At 42.0% G+C, this 20319-nt stretch overlaps 1 protein-coding gene across 1 annotated transcript; it reads right to left on the reverse strand.

The window, feature by feature from the left end:
- Nucleotides 1–8143: 8143 nt before the first annotated feature.
- On the reverse strand, nucleotides 8144–17199 carry LOC104492858 (receptor expression-enhancing protein 5). The gene is made up of 3 exons (XM_010135462.1): nucleotides 17058–17199; nucleotides 9854–10022; nucleotides 8144–8499 (listed from the first exon to the last, which is right to left on the reverse strand). Exons 1-3 carry the CDS (start codon nucleotides 17064–17066, stop codon nucleotides 8450–8452), a joined length of 228 nt encoding a protein of 75 aa, XP_010133764.1. The 5' UTR covers nucleotides 17067–17199; the 3' UTR covers nucleotides 8144–8449.
- Nucleotides 17200–20319: the final 3120 nt, after the last annotated feature.

The raw sequence follows: 20319 nt of genomic DNA on the forward strand, positions 1-20319 counted from the left end.
AGCAACATTTACAGGTTCTTTTGATATTGCCGCTGATGATAACCTGCAGAGTTAGTTATGGCTTATTTACCAGAGAGACCGGACAGGTCTTAGAGCGAAAGCTCACAACCTGCCTGTTGTAGCCCCGCTTCGTGGTACCATAACCTGCCTGTTGTAGCCCAGCTTCGTGGTACAATAAGCCGCTAATGCACAAACAGTGCATCAGGAGTAAGTAAAATCGCAATTACTACCATACAAAATAGAAAATACATCCGGGGACAATAGTATCGCTCAGAGTAGGCTGAGGCAGAATACGCCTAAGACAAAGTAGAAAATACACCTGGGGACAAAATACTCCCGGGGACAATAATATCACTCAGCGTAGGCTGAGGCGGAGAATCTCACCCACGAGGTGTCCCAAGGTGGGGGAGGGGCTAGAGAGGGGAGCGAATTTGTCAATCCGTCCGTCGGTATGGTGTCGAGTTTTCTCCTATTCCCATTTGGGGTCGAAATTGGGGCCATATTTATACCCAGGTTTTTTACATGACATCATTGGTGTAGACGGGCATGTGGGGATGACTGTAGACAAGCTTATCGCTTGTGTTAATGGCACAAAGTCCATCAATTTACACCTGCCTGGGTGGAGGAAACAGCTCATTTTGTCCAGGGTGGAAAAAGGGAAGAAAGAGACCACCGGACCTCTGCCCATGCTTCTCACTCCTCCAGGACATTCACCTAAGACGAGGTATGGATCTAGTGACAGTTGTAGCTCTGGTTGGCACCTTGCCCAGCGATGAATTTTATCGACAAAGAGCTCGCAGGCATCCAGCTGCAGACACGTACATGTCTTACGTGACCTGGACTTGCGCTGCAATTGTATTCTCTTCTACATGACTGTGGTGGTGCGGTCTCCCCATCACTCAAAGGCCACTCGAGACCTGAAGCAATTTCTCTCCCTACCCATGGGCTATCTGGAAGGCCACAAATAAGATACCAGTCTGTGGCCAGACCCATGGGAGCTGGCATTATAGATCTACAGCTCTCTCACACATCACTTGTACACATGCTGCCTTTTCCACAGGGGCTGGCAGGTCTGAGAATCCCAAACTCTTAATAGTAAGAGGTTTTCCTCTTTCCTGTGGGTCTCTGTATGTCCCCAGCCCAGTAAACATCTCAGGTACTCTCAGGAGTAGCTGTGGTTACCTGGGGTGTTGGTTAAAAATACTCAGGAGGATCCTCAGTATCCTCCTGCCTCGTCCTTGCTCAGCATGACCCAGTCTCTGCCCATGAGGGAAACTTTTGCCATGCAGACTCTGTTTCTGACTCTCCCAGGCATCTGGAATATTCCTTCTGCAAGTTAGCTAGCTCAGCGGGGGAGCAGGGCATTGTACATACAATAGTACTAGTTTCTCTATCCCCTTCATCAGTAACTTCAGTCTTAATTAATGGTCTGACCTGGACTGGGGCAGGGATGGGGTTAGAATTCTCTAGATCACTGTCATCCCAACAACTGTCTCCATCCCATGTTTCAGGATTCCCACAACGCCCCAGTTTAGGAATGTGCTGGACTGAGTTAGAAAATGGTCTGGCTCCAATTCAAACACGTAATTTATATACGCTTTCCTGCAACTGTTCCTCTCGTTTCTCAGTGGCAGCCAGTAGTTTTTTCGGTTGCTCATTTTTACTTAAAGGACACCTACACATCTTTCCATGTTGCCCCATCTCTGCTTTTCCAAAGCTAGTGATGATTTAAATTCCTCATTTCCTGACTTCAGAGCTGCATATCGTACATCCACAATCTTCTCAGGGGGAGGGGATCTTTTGATTTCTTTCTGTGCACACAATAAACAAGCCCCTAAGACTGCACAAATAACTCCTTTACCTTTTCCTTTTTTTACCTTTTGTTGACTCTTACACTGTTTTATTCTCTCTCCTACCTTATCCTCATCTTTCCAAAATTTCTGGGCTATGCTATCCCTGCTTGGGATTGTACACAATCATGTCCCTGCAGGGATTTATCCATCTCATCCTGTCCCTGACATCAATTTAATGTTGCAATTAGTGGGTGGATCTGAGACTGTAGGCCCAACGTCGGATGCACAAAGAGCCTGTTTGCTGTAGGTCTGCCTGCTTTGTGAAAGAAGCAAGTCAGATGATACACAAATAGTGCGGTTCATGTACACGAACCATAAGCAGATGTTCTCAGAATGCCAGTAATTACCAACCGGTAAACTGCAGGGTAGCTGTACAGCTCTGCTACTAAATACGATTGCAGTCACAAGCTGGAAAGTCACTACTGGAAAAAACACTCAGCGTAGCCGAGGTCTCAAACCTTACCAAAAGACCACTCTTCTGGTGGTGGGAGAGTCTGTCCCTTTGATTTGGTTCCGAACGTCTCGCCGCCCCACATTAGGTATAGCACCAGGGCAATGTTTATACTCACCATCCATCATTTCGCCAAAGGGGGTGAGGGAAAGGCTGAAGAAGCACTGAATGCCTTCTTTCCCTCAGTCTTCAATACTAAGAAAGACCAGTTTTTCTCTGAGTGGATGACAGGGACAGGGAGCAGAACGAAGCTCCTTAATCCACAAGGAAATGGTCAGTCACCTACTGCACCACTGCTACATGCACAAGTCTGTGGGGCCAGATGGGATCCATCCAAGGGTACTAAGGGAGATGCCACTTTCCATCATCCATCAGCAGTCCTGGCTAACCAGGGAAGTAAAACCTCCAGCTGACTGGAGGTTGGCCAGTGTGACACCCATCTACAAGAAGGGCCAGAAGGGGGATCCAGGGAACTACAGGCCAGTCAGCCTGACCTCAGGGTCGGGACAGGTTATGGAGCAGATCGTCCTGAGTGCCATCACACAGCATGTACGAGACAACCAGGTGATCAGGCCCGGTCAGCAGGGGCTTGTGAAAGGCAGGTCCTGCTTGACTAACCTGATCTCCTTCTGTGACAAGGTGACCCATTTAGTGAAGGAGGGGCTGTTGAAGTTGTCTACCTAAACTTCCGTAAAGCCTTTGGCACAATTTCCCACAGCATTCTCCTGGAGAAACATGCTGTCCATGGCTTGCGTGGGCATACTCCTCACTGGATAAAAAACTGGCTGGATGGCTGGGCCCAGAGAGTGGATGTGAAAGGAGTTAAATCCGGTTGGTGGCCAGTGACAAATGGTGTTCCCCAGGGCTGTGTTGGGGCCTGTTCACTTTAACATCTGTACCAATGATCTGGGTGAGGAGAGCGAGTGCACCCTCAGTGAGTTCACAGATGACACCATCTGTGGTGGGCAGAACACTTCCAGTTGGGCGGGAGTGTGGATCTGCTTAAGGGTAGGGAGGCTCTACAGAGAGATCTGGACAGGCTGGATTGGTGGGCTGAGGCTAATTGCATGAGGTTCAGCAAGGCCAGCTGCTAGGTCCTACAGGCTTGGGGAAGAGTGGCTGGAAAGCTGCACAGTGGAGAAGGATCCAGGGGTGTTGCTGACAGCTGCCTGAATGTGAGCCAGCAGTGTGCCCAGGTGGCCAAGAAGCCCAACGGCATCCTGGCTTCTACCAGAAATAGTGTAGCCAGCAGGTGTAAGGAAGTGATTGTCCCCCTGTACTTGGCATGCTGAGACCACACCTTGAGTACTGTGTCCAGTTTTGGCCAAGAAAAGACATGAGATGTTCAGAGAATGGCAATGAAGCCAGTGAAGGGTCTAGAGAACAAGTCCTATGAGGAGCAGATGAGGGAACTGTAGAAGAGGAGGTTCAGGGAAGACCTTATTGCTCTGTACAACAACCTGAAAGGAAGTTGTAGTGAGGTGCGGTCAGTCTGTTTTCCCAAGCAACAAGCCACAGGACAAGAGAAAATGGCCTCAAGTTGTGCCAGGGGAGGTTTAGTCTGGATATTAGCAAAAATGCCTTTACAGAAAGGGTTGTGAAGCACTGGAACAGGCTGCGCAGGGCAGTGGTGGAGTCACCATTCCCAGATGGGATTTAAAGTATTAGCAAAAATGCCTTTACAGAAAGGGTTGTGAAGCACTGGAACAGGCTGCGCAGGGCAGTGGTGGAGTCACCATTCCCAGATGGTATTTAAAGGACAGTGGTGGTGAGGGACATGATTCAGTGCTGACCTGGCAGTGCTGAATTAATGGTCGAACTTAATGATTTTAAAGGTCTCTTCCAAACAAAACAATTCTATGATTCTATGATTTGGTTGACGTGGTAAAAAGAGTAGAGGCTCAAAGTTAGTAGTAAAGTTCCCGTAAGCCGTGAAGCTTAATTAGGAGATACGAATAGGTTGATGCATCATTCGGTGAAGAAACTTTCTATGATGTCCCAGATGGGACAAGGGAAGGCAAGAAGTGTTTATTCCTTCTGGTTGGCAGTTTGCTCTCCTCAAACTGCGTTTAATGTGCTGGTGTTCAGTCAGCACACATGCAGCTGCAGATTAGGTACAGAGTAGAGCTGGTAAAACAGCTGCAAAATGAGCTGCCTTTCACTGAAGGCCCTGAAAAGATGGGAGAGTTGAACGTACCACGTGAACGTGGTGTTAGAGTAGACGGGAGGAAACTGGCTGTCACTGGTAGTATGGGACCGTGGACAGAGCAGGGGATGCTCCAGGAACCGAGTAGGCTGCACTATACTGCTGTTTCTTAGAAGACAGTATGCGCGTCTTTTATTTCCTCTATCAATGTTTGGCGTTTTTTTGCGGGGGTGGGTTTTTTTGCGTGGTGTGTGGTTTGAGATTTTGGTTTTTACCAGATAGCAGAACTTAGACACGACTAATTGAAGGCTTTAAGGATTCTCCTTCAAGTATGTGATAATACAAAATGGTAGGTATATGAAGTACGTAGGTATATGAAGTAGGGATATGAAGTGCTACAGCCTCAGCAAAGGTACGTAGCCTTCCAAAAGACGCTAATTCAAAGAAATTCATCTTCAGTTATTGTTCACTTGGCTACTTCATGTGATCACCTGAGGATTTTTTGCTCCAGAATACCTTATTATTTTATGCACCCGTGTGAAATCTGTTCTTCAGAAAGTCATGTCAACTGGTTGTACAATCCAGGACTCCCGTAGTGGTCCTAGGTAGTTACTCCTCGAGCACTTTTTTATTCCTTCACATTGGATATAGAAGTTCTCTGGGAAGACAGAACTGATGTTCACTATATTTGCATGGTTGCCAGATGTGCACTTTGCAGGAAATAATGATAGCCTCTCACAACCTACAAAAACCAGTGATGTTTTTAAAACTCTGTCCTTCCTCCTTTGTGCAAGGAAGTTACTGTTGGCTGAGACTGAAACGGCCATGGGAGGTGACTAAGAAATGAGGTATTTTGTCGATTCTCAGTTGACACGACTGGACTGCAAACTCTGGACTTGTGTAAAATTTAAAAAATTGTGTCTATTGACCTGACAAATATTAGACACATCTTCCACTACTTATAAGAATTTCTATTCTTTCCCAACTATCTTGCTTTGGTTTGAAGAATTGTTTCATTTTAGTCTCATTAGTGGTAATGTTACCCGTGTGGGGTTTTTACAATGTTATTCAGAACTTTTTTCCTTTTTGCTGCATTTAAAAATGTGTAGGAAAAAGCAGAAGAAATGTCCTACTTACAGTGGTAGCAGAAAGAATTTTAAGTGTAATGGCCCCACCTGTCAATAACTACGCAGCATTATTTGTTTAATCATTTATGGATCACTAGAAAATTAATGGGTGAGGAAAAAACTTTGCAATCCCTGTAGTTCACCATTTCTCCTCTCTACGCTTCTAAAGAATACTAAACCCTGATGACTCCTTGGGCAAGTAATGCTACGTATCTGTGCTGCGTAGGCAGTTGCTTGTGGTGCTCACTGTTGAGAACAGACGTGTATTCCAAACACTTCTGTTAAGGTCTGATGCTCTAAAATAGCTTGGTTGCACCCTGAGATCTAGTCATGAAGTGAAAGTACATCCTTCCGGCTTTTAGAAGGTTTCTACTAGTTCCCCAGTAACGAAGTTTGGACAAAAACCAGATCAATGTCCTGTAAAGACCTGCCGCCTTCTTCAGCGGGTTTTCAGTGCTGAGGTATAAGGTTCTCAAGAAATACTGAGGCATCGTATCAGTCCTGTAAGAATCTTTTTATTTGTGTCCATTTTTATGTAGCACATTACAACTTCAGCACAGACATAGAATAGATGTGTATAGCAACATCTGCACATAAATGTTGTGAAGGAGACACCGAGGACTCATTTGTCGGGCCAGCCCAGTGGAGTTACTTGCAGGAAAGGATAACTTGCTGCGGAAATTCAGTCACTTCTACTGGCATCAAGGCAAACAAGATAAAGCTCTGTTAACAAAAGATTGTAGTTCTACTTCAAGTGGAAATCTGAGAAAAGAACACTGAATTTAGCTGCTGGTCAAGAAATACAAAGACGAGAAGTTGATTTAAAGCCTAACTATTAAGTTCTAAGAGAGATGTAAGGGAATGTTTTAACACTCACCTAGAAATACTTTATCCCCATTAATAACAGCAGAAGAACCGCTGAATAGTATGAAAAATTAAAAGTAAGTTCTGTCTCTACTTCAGACCTCAATACGCTTGAAAAGTCTAAAATTTATCAGCAGCTTTCAGAGAAGTAGAATTATGTGATACTTGGTACCTAAATCAAACGACTGCTATATACCCGGTTGACAGTATTTAAAACACAGCAGTAGGATTTAGTATGGCTTACAGAAAAGTCCAGTGGGTTTAAGACAAAAGAAGGCTAGAAATAAAACCACTGAAATGGTAGGTCACTTCCAACATTTTACTTGCTTATATCTATAGCTTTCCTGACAACTTTATCCTCTTCAGCACGTTCACTCGTAACAAGTTGTCATGCCAAGATTAGCTGTGATATTTTACACTTTTCCTTTCAGATGATAAACGGCATGCTGTCCTACAGAAAACGGTGCACACTGAGCCTCATACTTCCCTATCTAAGCTGACAGCCTTAAAGGCTGTGTTTTGCAGCTTTCTCCTAAGACACTTCAAAATCTCTTCACATAATACATACCTTTCCGAATTAAATTGACCTGCTGAGCTGCACTGTGTGCTTCATTCTTTTGCAGTTCTTAGGTATGAAAATTTACAGTAAATGTTTATATACCAACTTATTGCAGAAAGCCCAAAGTCTGTGAAAGTCTATTTTAACATTAAATCTTTTTAATTTCGGATTGTGGACCAGAAATAATTTTTTTCACTGCATCGAAAGCTTAAGCTTTCTTTCTGCATGTTCCGTGAGTTAAGAACTGTCATAGTTTTACTCTAGGCTTTAAAGAAACATAAGCATGGAGATGAGATCAGGGAGGTTTCTCAGCAATTCATAACAAATTTTTTTAAAAATACTGTGGTGAGGGAGATTGTTTTCACTGAGTGCAAAAAAGTCTTCTTTCTCTTAACAACTTCATTTGCATTCTTACTTATTGGTCAGGAATATATCAAGAGCAACAACAGCATCTCTATTCAGGAAGTTTCAGCATTCATGCAAAGTGGCTCTTAGTACAGTCAGAAGAGATTGCAGATTTTGATGAGCAGAAAAGCTCATGGAGATGGTGGTCCATCCCACTACCGATGTAGTTCTGGGGGCTGACACCCTAGGCAGTTAATATTTTAACAGGACTTTAGGAAAAAGTGTCTGCAATGTTACCACACCTTAGCAAGAGGAGGCTTGTGCTTTTGAGCGTGATACTGAAAGGCACTCTATTGACAATTTTAGATGACAACTTTATTTAGCAAGAAGAGGCAAGGAGTTGTACTTTCACGATCTTGTGCTAATCTTGTGCAATTTAATGCATCAATTTCTGGCAAACTACTTCATGCTAATATAAGCTGATCACTTGAATGAAGTTACTCTTTCCGATATATAGTATCTATTCATTTAAGAATACACACGCTGTACCAAATACCGTGTTATACAAAACATGCAGCAGTGAATAATCTCTTCCATCAGGTGCCTAGAACATGTAATTTCATCATTTACAACTTTATTGGTGGGAAATACATCCATTATGCCATCTCTCACAGCAATTTCCCGTACATTTAAGAAGACCCATTCAAACTAGTATTTTCCTTATACAATAGCTTCATGTTACCAGACGCACCACAGTCCAAGTGCTAAGAGTAATTACATACGCAGAGACAACTAAAGTGCAAAGCCTGTGGGATATATACTTTTTATTAATGTTACTGCAGAAGGAGATTACTGAAAGATTTCTTCTGCATGAAGATTAATAAAGTATTTTTATTAAGCTTCAGATGCTGCCCACTGAGTTGCTTTTAAATAAAAATGCTTACTTTCTATAGAGACAAAGCAAAGTAGTAAGCAAACTTAACACACATTCCTTTAATATTATCAAAACGTTTCCAAGGCAATATTATTAAAACTATACCACAGTTCCCAGTAACATCAATCTTCATAAAGGAGGTGGCAGGGAAACTTGATCCAGTTTACAGTTTAAGTGCTCTTCTTTTCTTCACCCAGTAAGTTCACTGTTGCTTTCTTGGCTGCAGAAAAAGAAAAGCAAATTTAAACTTGGAGGCCTACAAACTAAGTAGCTTAGTTAAAATTATTTTTAGGTCACAAAAGAGCGAGCACAAAAGAAAATCATAGCTTCTGCATACACATACACAGGCATAGTGATAAAACTGATAGTATAAAGATTTCAAAAAATAAAGCGTAAGCAAGGAGCAGCACAATAAACACCTCAGACTGCCTCACAACTTACACATCAGCAAAACAGAGCTGCTCATAGTGTTTAGGACATTCACGTTTACAGCCAGAAATATACTACCAAACTGACGAGACAGGGCTGGAACAATGCTAATGTGTGCGCATCCACATGCACGTGTGTGCGCACGATTTGTTAATAAATACACGTATGTTGATATCTTTACATGTGAAATAGGGAAGAGTAAGTGACAGAACAAGGATATAAAAATCCCAGGTGCAACATGGAAGAACATTATTTAAGATACCTGTCTAACACTAATGATTCAGGAAGGGTCATGCAACAAAACTGTCAAGCACAGTTGAGAAAGGCAGATCATTTAAACAAAAATAAAAACTGCCTAAGTTGGTAGGAGGAAATGTGACTGCATATTTTGTTTGAGGGAAAGAAGACTTGAGGTGCTTAGAATGATAAGATAAATGTCCTTTCAAATGAAATTTAAATAAAACTTTATTTTAGCTACTTAATACATTTGCCTTCTCTTATTCATGCAACTATGATCAGACATTTTGGAGTATGAGGGTACACTACAGAATGCAAGGAAATATAAGCAGAAATTAAGCAATCTACAGGGTTGTGATAACACTGATTCTAACCAAATAAAAACCTACGTGATAGCAAGCTCAGAATCCTTTGATGTCCAGAGGAAGGAGAAGTACAAAAACTTATAGACAGGAAAACTCCGTTTCATATGTTGCTGCTTATTGGAGTTAAAGGATTTGCTTCACCACACAACTGGCAGCCCTTCTATACTACCAGGTATTTAAGGAGGTACAAGAATCCACTGAAAGACAACTGTATTTATGGGAGGTGTCTTGTGAGAACGTTCAGACCTGCCTCTAGAGAGAATGTTGTGGTACGTATGGTGGGAAGACACACAAACTAATTAACCACTTTCTCCACTCAAACAGCTTGCACTCAACTCTAGCATAACCGCACTCCCACAAATAAGATCCACTGCAATCCTTTTTACAAGGCATCTGCACCCAAATTTAACATCTCCATTATAATGTATATAGTCTTCTTACAATTCTTTTTCCCCTCCACATGATAAATATTAACTGTAGTATTAGAGCTGCCCAGGGAAATTCCTCCTAATTCATGTGGTCGGTGAATGGTCTTTTCCTCACCTTCTTTAGTGATGGTATCTGCAGTCTCTGCAGCCTTGTCTTTCAGGTCTTTAACAACACTGTCCAGCTGAGCTTCGTGCTTCAGGAAGAAAGGCCGGATAATTCGATGATAGAGAAACTCTGCCCCATTAGAAGGACTTGGAGCCATGCACCATAACAGGAAGCCACACTACAAGGAACAAGAATATCGGCCTCAGTAGAAGAAATGAGTAGGAGACGAGGTGTAGGTACCTTCATAATTCTGCCAGACTTGAGCATATTTAGAATAGTACATTGTCCCGAGTGTTTTGTATGGTCACGGCTCAGTAAGTATGCACATCAGTATAGTTACATGTGAATCTCTATATTGGAATAATTTCATGCATACTGATAGGATAAAGGAGGAGAGCTGACGTAGTAAAGCTAATCAGGTAACAGGTGTATTAAGATGGCATGTACTTTTATTCAGTTGGGTTTTTTAAAGGTGTAAGTATAAAACCTGCTATTAGAATCTCTGGCTACTTCTAAACTATGAGGCACAGGCCCGACTGAAGGCCTAGATCCATAAATCCCTTAAATCCAGCCAAAACACATCCCTGTCCTCCCTGCATCCCTGCTTTGGAAGTCTGGGGTTAAGAACGGGACTGTGTCTATCCCAGCGCTAAAGTGACAAGGAGGAAAGATATATCCAAACTACAGATAGCGAACAAGCAAGGTTTTGGATGGCACAGTTTAGGTACAGCTTTTCCAGCATGATCTGGTCTCGAGGGGGTGGGGAAGCAAACCCAAAATTAACACCACAGTTTATGAGGTAATATTTCTGCATCTTACTAAGAGGACTGGAAAGACAGTTATTACATGTATCACCAATATCAGTCTTTACTACTGAAGAAGGACCTTTGGCTTCAGCTCCACTGTTGTACACAATACAAAGACAGCTATGCAAACAAGATACAAACACTTACGGGACAGGAAGTGCCATAACTAAATTTGATCGAGCCCTGAAAGTCTGTATTAGAAAATTTTCACAGGACAAACTCCAACAAAATTGAGCAAGTCTTCTCAGCAACTGCACAGCTCTTCCCAGGCTCAAATAGTACAGTGTTATTCTGTGTCAAAAGCCTCTTCAGAAAATAAAGGCAGAACAGCTTTTCACAGATCACTGTTTCTTCAAACTCAAAACAAAACCACCCCAGCCTCAGCCAAAATGTGTTTTGTTTTGATGTTAGACATGATTAAATGTTTGAGGATTTCCATACATTTTTGGAAGGAGAGGGAGAGAGTGAGAAAACACAAAAAGAAAACTCAACTCCTCCTCCTGAAAAAAAAAACCCAAAACTCACCACACAATTAAGTACGTTAGGCACCAAAAAACCAACTACTCATTTGAATTACAACAAAACCACAAGAAACAAGTTTGCATTTAAATATAGTAGCAGTTATTTAAATTGCTTCAATTTCAGAAGATTTCCAGTTTTCACATCATTATCTGCAGCAGCCAAAGAGATGCTTCAATGCAATGTTATAAAGCTTCTGAAAGCAATTTAAAAAAACATATGCAAAATTTTATTTATTTATGAGGTTTCCACTATGCTACATAGCACAAAAGCATTTCCTACAAACTAGTTCAACCACAGTATCCTTTCAGAATTTCACTGTTCCTAGACAGGCATTTCTGTTTCCTCTCCTTCCTCTTTTCAACTATGAAAATCACATAGCCTCCTTCAGGCAAGCCTTCCAAATATTTTGGATTATCTCCCATCTACCTCAGATAAACGATATTGAAACTGAATGTTCTGTAGGTTCTGCTCTTCATACATATAAAATTTTGGCTTTGTCTTCACTGCAGCACACACCACAGTAAACCTGATCCTCTTGAGCCACCTGAGTTGGAGAAAACAACTACTGTTTCTGGAGGGGATTTTGCTACTATTTCTTTCAGGCCACTTCTCATTCTTCTTGCCCTAGAGAAAATCAGTTACAATATATCTGGAGCTGGTGAGGTATCTTGGCAGGCTGTCTCACTGATTCCTGGGGATAACAACTGCTGCCTTCTACAGACGATTTTGCCAAACCAATGCACCATCCTTTTGACCATGGTGTCAGAAAAAATTGGGGTTGGAAGGGACCTTCAGAGGTCATTTAATTCAATCTCCTCTACTGCAAGCAGGGACATCTTAAACTAGATCAGCTTGCTCAGAGACCTGGCCAACCTGACCTTGAACGTTCTCAGGGATGGGACATCTACCACTTCTCTGTGCCAGTGTTTTGCCACTCTCATTGTAAAAAATGTCTTCCTTATGTCTAGTCTAAGTCTCCCCTCTTTTAGTTTAAAACCATCATCCCTTGTCCTAGTAGGCTCTTTAGGCCCTACTAGAAAGACTGTCCTCATCTTACTTGTAGGTCCCCTTTAAGGCTGAGTGAAAATCTCCCCAGGGTCTTCTCTTCTGCAGGCTGAACAACCCAAACTCTCAGCCTGTCTTCATAGCAGAGGTGCTCCAGCCCTCTGATCATTTCTATGACCCTCCTCTGGACTCCTCCAACAAGTTCATGTCCTTGTGCTGAGGACTGCAGAACCGGATGCAGGTCTCCAGGTGAGGTCTCACTAGAGCAGAGCAGAACAGCAGGATCACGTCCCTTGACGTGCTGTCCACACTGGTTTTGCAGCCCAGGATACGGTTGGCTTTCTGGTCTGAGAGCGCACATATCCAGCCTTTCAACCTCCAGCGCCCAAGTCTTTCTCTGCAGGGCTGCTCTCAACCCCATCATTCCTCAGCTTGTATTGATACTGAGAATTGCCCCGATGCAGATGCAGGATCTTGCACTTGGCCTTGTTCAACCTCATGAGGTTCCCATGGGTTCACTTTTCCAGCTTGTCCAGATCCCTCTGGATGACATGCCATCCCTCAGGCATGTTAACTGCATCACTCAGCTTGATGTCATCTGCAAACTTGCTGATAGTGCACTTGATCCCACTGTCTGTGTCATTGATGAAGGTATTAAACAGCAATGGTCCCAGTATGGGCTTCCAAGGGACTCCACTTGTCACCGATCTCCATCTGGACACCAATCAATTGACCATCATCCTCTGGATGAGACCAGCCAAACAAGTCCTCAGCCACCAAGCAGTCCACCCATCAAATCCATACTCTCCAATTTAGAGAGAAGGATGTTGTGGGTGATGGTGCCTCTGCCTTGCAGAAGTCCAGGACAATGACATCCAGAGCTCTTCCCCTGTCCACTGATGTAGTCACTTCATCACAGAAGGCCACTGAGTTGGTCAGGCAGAACTTGCCCTTGCTGAAGCCATGCTGGCTGTCTCGAATCACCTCCCTGTCCCCCATGAGCCTTAGCAGAGCTTCTAGGAAGACCCATTTCACAAATGATTTAAAGGAGTGTTTGCCCAGAAGACAAGGTTTTTCAAAGTAAAGCATCCACCAGTAAGAATGCCTACCAGGACTGTTTCAGAGAATTAAATTAAATAATTCAACATGCAACAAAATTTTGCACCAGTAAGTAGCAACTGATGCAGTATCATCAAGCATGGTCAGAGAAAATAAAGTCAAAAAGTGATGGACTATCGATTTTCAAAAACTTCTACTATCTGGAACTTTATAAAACAGAAAGAATAAATGGTACTATCTTATGTTGTTATCTTTCATTAAAACTGAGAAGCATATTGGTTTTATTTCCTGTTAAAAGAATATCTGGGCCATTACTCATTCTACTTGTCCCAATATACAAAGAAGTTACTTAGTTCTCCTTTGTGTTAGGAAATCCCTCAACTCTAAGTCTAACTTCCTTTGAAACTAAAATAGTTTCCCTTTTCTTGCCTAAGAGCAAGACTAGTCATTCTGCTTTTACAGCTTTGTCCCAGTCTATTCAAGGCAAAAATAATTTTTTGAGTTATACATTTGTTCTCAAATACATATTACTTTTGAAATGTACTGAAACAGAAGTTTATATACATTTTCTAGAAGTCACACAACCAAAGTTGCAAATCTCAGTCTTTTCAAAGGTTGAAAATGGCATACTGTTTACTTTATTTTTCCCTTCTGTCTCACGAAACTGAACTAACAGAGACTATTAAAGTGGTTTGTAAAAAGGTCTAGCAAGCTCAGAATGATGAAGTTAACTGGAAAAAAAACAAATTGTATTCTTTGTGACTCTCCAGACCAGCAAGAGAACAGAATGGAATTTGTGCAATAGACTGATTTCCTTAGGCAGACACCTAGGCTGGGTCTAACCTACTTGGATCTGGAGCTGGCAAGAGTCCTTGCCCTGGCAGCGCGGAATGGAATGCTACTGGGTTTGCCGCCACAGCAGAGGAAGGGGCTGCAGCTCAGAAACACAGCAAGCATGCCCACAGCCAGTTCCAAGAACACCTCTCATATGACCACAAATACGAACACACGCTTAATATACAACTGTAGTCATTTTAAAAAGGCCTTCACTTTAACGGAAGTGAAGAAGCTCTTCAGTCAAAACCAGTAACTAATTGCATGGGGTGCATGGGCAAGAGGAGGGGATCTCTGTCTTGAAGCAGAGTCAGACTGCCATATTTGGCACATTGCCATACTCAGAGTGACAACTCCTTCTTCTTCATCAGACTGAGTGCCTCATAGCAGCAGTTTGCGTAATGCACCCAGCATCATGTGTCTGCTAGGAATCCTGCTCAGAAATAGTATTCTAATATTTCGAGACAGAACTGTTACTGCAGTCAGGAGCCTCCTCTCCTTCCCACTGCCAATTACACTCCAGGATGATAATCTGGTACTTTCACCGGCCATAGTATTTTAATACCTGAATGCCAAAGAAATCTTTAAATAATTAACAGAAGTATTGAAAAACAGATCACATACACATGAAACAATGAGCTACATGCCTGTCTTGTGCTTCAGAGAAAAAAAAAAGCATATAAATAAAAAGGAGCATTACGAAAACCACCATAAAGCCCAAGAAATCTCAAACCAGTTTCAACTAGAGAACAAAAGTATATGCAAATATCATACCCTATTCAAAGGAATTCTTGAACATGCCTTTCTCCCATCTGTAAAATCTCCTAGTGTGCTGAAAACATTGAGGTGACAAAGGCTAGAATCTAGTCTTAGGAGAATATGGGAGGAGCTATGATCAGTGTCTCAGCCCTGCACGTCAACGTATATAGAAATACTGAGCAGCTAAAACTCATTCTGAGTGGAAGTTACGAGGTGTATCAAATCAATGCAAATACGCAAATTTAGCATATTTGGAAAGTTAAAGCAAGCTTGAATTTGCAAGAATGACATATCTGGGCTTCTGTTTCATAACATCATATAACAGACATGGAGACATTACAAATTACGCTACAAGAGGTTTTAGTTACGGATGGAGGGAAAGTTGGAAGCTGCTTGCTTACTTCTTTTACCCACACAGAAAAACTTCCATCCTTCCACTCCGTCAGCAATATTTTCTGATTCTCAGCCACACATTTCTTCCTGCCTCTGTATCAAAAAACTAAACCTCTCTTACTATCCACCCTGGGAGTAAGTACTTAACTTCTATTTGCCTTCAGCAACTATTGTAAAAAGCTGTGCATTTACCATAATTGCTTTCTTGTGTTTGTGTTTCTGAACTGAGAAAAGTACCTTTCTGTTGAAGCCACCACCACATGTAAATGTGACATTTCTGATACAGCATTACCAGAGCCATCTGTGGTTGGTCTTCATTTGCTAGGATAACTTGAATTTCAACTGCAAGCTCTTCAAAAGAGTGCTGCGCTGGCACAAAGAAATCACTGACACATCTTTTACCACAAAGAAGTTAGAAAAGAAGCTCTGAAAAGATACTGTTATTAATTCAGAACTGTGAATATGCATCACTGCAGACAATGCATAAAGTCGTAATCCTGCTAAACTGTAAGGTGAAGTTGGGCATATAAATAGCAGTGTAAGTGGTTAAGAACAGGTTCTTCCAGTGCCGTAAGCAATCCTTTTGGATCCTATTCAAATCAGATGAACTCGCACTTTGATCATGATTTGGCTTTGGCTTAATATATGAAAACAGTAAAACTTTCACGTATGTATTACCCATGCTAAACTCCAAGATTAGCAGATTCTTTTTAAAAACTCTGCAAAACCATTAAGCTTAAAATGAAAAACATTGTTGGTTTTGATTATGGGAAAAAATAAAAGGGGAAAGAAAGAATTAACTTTGTGAGACAGGCCAGAACATTTTTAGTTTGAAGTAGGGGTTTAAATATGTACTTTTTCTTAGGGAGCTAGGGAAAGAAAATGACTGCATAGTTGATGCCTATTAAAGATTCAAGAGGAACAATGCAGAAGTGTAACCAAGCTGTCCAAGTCAATTTTTTTCTTTAAAATACGGCATTTCCCAGAAAAAGCATTTGGCAACATCAGACCTTACCATTAAAATTTTAAATGACTCCACCACAATAGCTGGGAAGCAAATCCTTTCAAGAAGTTTGGGGGTGCTAAACCAGGCTAACAAAGCAAAAGAGAAGGAATAGAACAGTGCATAGGAACAGAAAAGAGGTAACAGTTCTTTAAGCCAAACAACCGACTCTCCAGCAAGGTGGACTGTCTTCTATCCAACGGCATACATGGTAACTGGCTATGTCCTAGAATAATTTAACATGTCAAAGTTGATTGCCAATACACTCACACCTTAGCTGACAAACAAAACACACTAACAAATGTACATTAGCAACAAGCTCCTCTGATATCTATCCCTTCCTTTCAGGAATGTAGTCTTAATTAAAAATTAAGTCTATATTACTGAAGTTATTCTTATGCTGCAATTTCCTTCTTTGCTGCCAGTAGCACAGATGTTAATATTTTTGCTGCCTTTGTGATTTGACTCCCCATTTTCACTGTTGCGCTTAAAGCAAAAACAGAGGTACTCTGTAGGATTTACTGTGTGCTGTCATTGTGCCCAAATTTACCTGAAAACCAAGACAAAGAACAGTCTCTCCCCAGTACAGCTACACCGTCTCTTTTCCCTAAAACATGGCACACCTTTCCCTGCCACCCACCCCAACTTTCCCTATTGCCTCACAAAACCATGAGCGGTAAACAGATCACTTTCATAGATAAATTACATGTAACCAGCATCTAAAAATAAGGTGTGACCCAGGAACGATTCCAAGGGAATCTGTTGTCTTCTACCCATAAATCAGTTATATCAAAGTTTTCATTTAGGACAGAGGTCACATCAACTAACATACCTTTAGCATGTAGTAGAAAGGGAACCAGGAAAGAAAGATATCAGAGAAGAATTCTACTATGCTGAAAACGCCATACACAACCCAGTAAGTCAGCCACTGTGTGTCATCATCTTTGTTGGGACTTTCAATGGCCTTGATCCTGCAAGTAAAACAAAACAAGTGAGCAGATCAGTAGGAGCAGTTTCATCAATAATGGTGATACTTTCATAACTCCGATTTGTTGTTACATGTGAATCCTCATAATTTCTCTGTATGTTTTATAGAAGAGAAATAAGAATTATCTACCATACAATCAATGAGCCCAAGATCTTTGAACAGCAGAGATTCTCCCCACATGTCAGACTTCAAACAGAAGAGACACTCAAGCTACTTTAACTCTGTGATTACAAAAAGACCAAATAAAAAATGCAAGCATCCTGACCTGTGCTGATGCTGTGCAAACAGCATCTAGATAAACATTTTAAATTCAGTTTAGGAATTTGAAGTGAATCTCAAGTATCTTTACTTATAACGTACCTATGCTAGATTCATCTGTGAAAACAAACTAAGATTTGCTCTAACCACTAACAAGCACTTGGTCCACAGAAGCAGAGGAGATCCATTACTGCCCACTCTGTACAGTAAGGACTACACTTCTGCATCACCGATTGTTTTGCTCCGTAAATCCATTACTATAAGACTTACAAATTCTGGCATAGACTACAGTACTAAGAACAGGGTGGAGCAATCTCTAGTAAAGTCTTGGGCTTCCTGCCTAACAACTGAGTTTTTGTTCTCCAGCTCCTAGAATACAGCTCAATTTTATACAGTCCTAAAAATAGGAAGTTAAAAGAAAGATGCACATGCGCTCCCTTCATCAGTAGTGGAGACTCTCGACTCACTAAGTTCCAGTTCAGCAATGTGAGAAGTTTTAGAAGGAAATGCTACCAATTGTGAGCCTCATTACATGAAGCTTTAGAATATTAAAAAGCATCTGTCCTCCACACTCTCACCGTAGGATTAAAATCTGTAGACTCAGTGTAACGAATTTAGCTTCTGTGAGATATATCAAAAGTGCAAAGGTTTTTTTTAATCCATAAAAAAAGATTAAGTTAGGAAGCTTTACAAAATAGAATCCAGATAAATGGCTAGCTGTGTGTACATTTCCCGGTTTATGAAATGAGAAACCCTTTGGACTCTGTCACTTCTATTTCTTTAAATCAAGGGGGAAAAAAAAAAAAAAAAAAAAAAAAAAAAAAAAAAAAAAAAAAAAAAAAAAAACAGTCATGTGGCATGTCTTATGTTTTAGCAAAAGCACCTGCAAACTGCCACATGTGGAGAGAACTGGCACAGCTTCCTGAGTGAATTACTTTGAAATTCTATACGAGGATCTGATACTTAATTTATGCACTACTTCTGTTAAGAGTTTGTGGCTGGCCAGCAGCGTCCTGCAATGGGAAGAGCAACAGCCAGTGCCATACCCCTTCATGCACAATAAGGTGCTATTATTGAGGTACTACATCAGCACAGCTGGAAAAACTGGTTTTCCACAGGTGGACAGTGGCTTACTGCTGTTCCTAACAACACAGTGTTAGGAACAGCAGTCCTGGCAGTCTGCTCACAGGCAGCGCCAACTTCAGCTGCTCCTGTCCTCCCACTACAAACCACCTTCCTTCTATGCCTCCACCTCTCAGGTGTTTTAATACTGCTGAGTGATAGGGCCCTACAGAAAAGACAAAAGGTAAGGGACAGGGCTACTGATCGGTTTTAATGGTGTGAACCTGTACTTTTGGAGAGAAAGAAAAAGTGTAAGTTACTAGTAGGGAATTTAGAGTGGTGGATAAACAGGAGAGAAAGGAACTAATTGCAAAGGAACTAAGGAACTAATTCCTTAGTCTTAATTAAAACTTGTTGTTCATCACGTGAATTTCTCTGGTTCTGCTGACAACTTTTCTGTTAGAGCCATGCAGGGGGAAGGCTTAGTTTACCACAATAAGCATGCTAGCTAGATATTTGTGAGGGAACGCTTTGCAAGGAAACCGCTAACAGTCATAGTCTGAAACCATCCACAGATTTAAGGAAACATTGTTTAACATTTTAACATTACTCAAGTCATCTTAGTAATCACGACCATCAGTTTTCATAAAACAGCTTAGAATCTTCAGTTCTGTGGCAAAGGGTAGATGGCATATCATTCTGTTAATGAGGCAGGCTATCCTGTAAAAACATATGGCCTTTGAGAGTTCCTAAATGCAGTGCCATGGGTGTGCTCCCTTTGAACATTCACCATCTGCTGCTTAGTTCCTTAAGGTGGTATCGTGAAGGGAATACACGAACAAGACACCTTCATGGTCAGTCACTAGCAGCACTACTACAAGTAGTCAAAAACCCATCCGATGTAACCAGCTGATATGCAGCATTAAATCCACATGTGGTGTTTCCTTGCACACTGTAGGAAACAGCACATTTCCCTCCCTTCTACAATGGTCTGACCTAGGCAAGCACCACTGGACAAGGTCAGATGGCAGACCCCAGATCCCCACTGCTCCCACTAGGTAATAGCCACTTCAGCTCTGAAGGAAGGGCACTAACTGCATCTCTTAGCAATGACTTCAGTTCAAATCCCATTTAGTGGGAGGGAAGGAAGGAAAAAGGACATAGCATGTCCTTAATTCATGTCAGTGAATTAAAGTTTACTGAAGTCAAGGAAAGGCAAGTATTTTACAAATACTCTGCTTCCGAATGGGAAATAAGTCCCTCAGCTGAGGCTGCCAGCAAAAATCCAGTCGAGCGTGTTCCTCTTAAATGAAAGGGCAAAAGTTATCTCCATTCTTTGCTTCTTACACACTCATCATCATCATGGCTTGGCTTCGTGAACGAAGATCTGGGAAGGGCTTTTCCCACGCTCACTGCAAGCGATGAGTGCACCCTTCAGGCCTGCGCGGTGGATTTTTTAGGTGAGGCACCAGCGTGCGCAGAACTGGCTCCACCCTTTACACCTGAGGTTCATCTGCCAGGGCCTAGCGAGCTTGGACGGTGACAGCGAAGTCCTCAGGTCGTAGGTTTGGTTAGACTGTCCTTCTCTTAGATGATGGATGCCTTACAAGGCTAAAGGAGCTCCATCTGCCCGGGTTTGGAGTCAGAGTTGTCCTTCTCCTAGGATGGTGCCCGAAGGCTAGTGAGCCCATCCTGCCCGTGGACACACTTTGTCTGACCCTTCAGTTGAGACCTGTCTGGCCTGGGAGACCCCACCGGAGGCACATGCCACCACCAGCACAGCTCT

This window comes from Buceros rhinoceros, unplaced genomic scaffold (assembly GCF_000710305.1).
Source record: "Buceros rhinoceros silvestris isolate BGI_N320 unplaced genomic scaffold, ASM71030v1 scaffold10004, whole genome shotgun sequence".
Taxonomy (NCBI): domain Eukaryota; kingdom Metazoa; phylum Chordata; class Aves; order Bucerotiformes; family Bucerotidae; genus Buceros; species Buceros rhinoceros.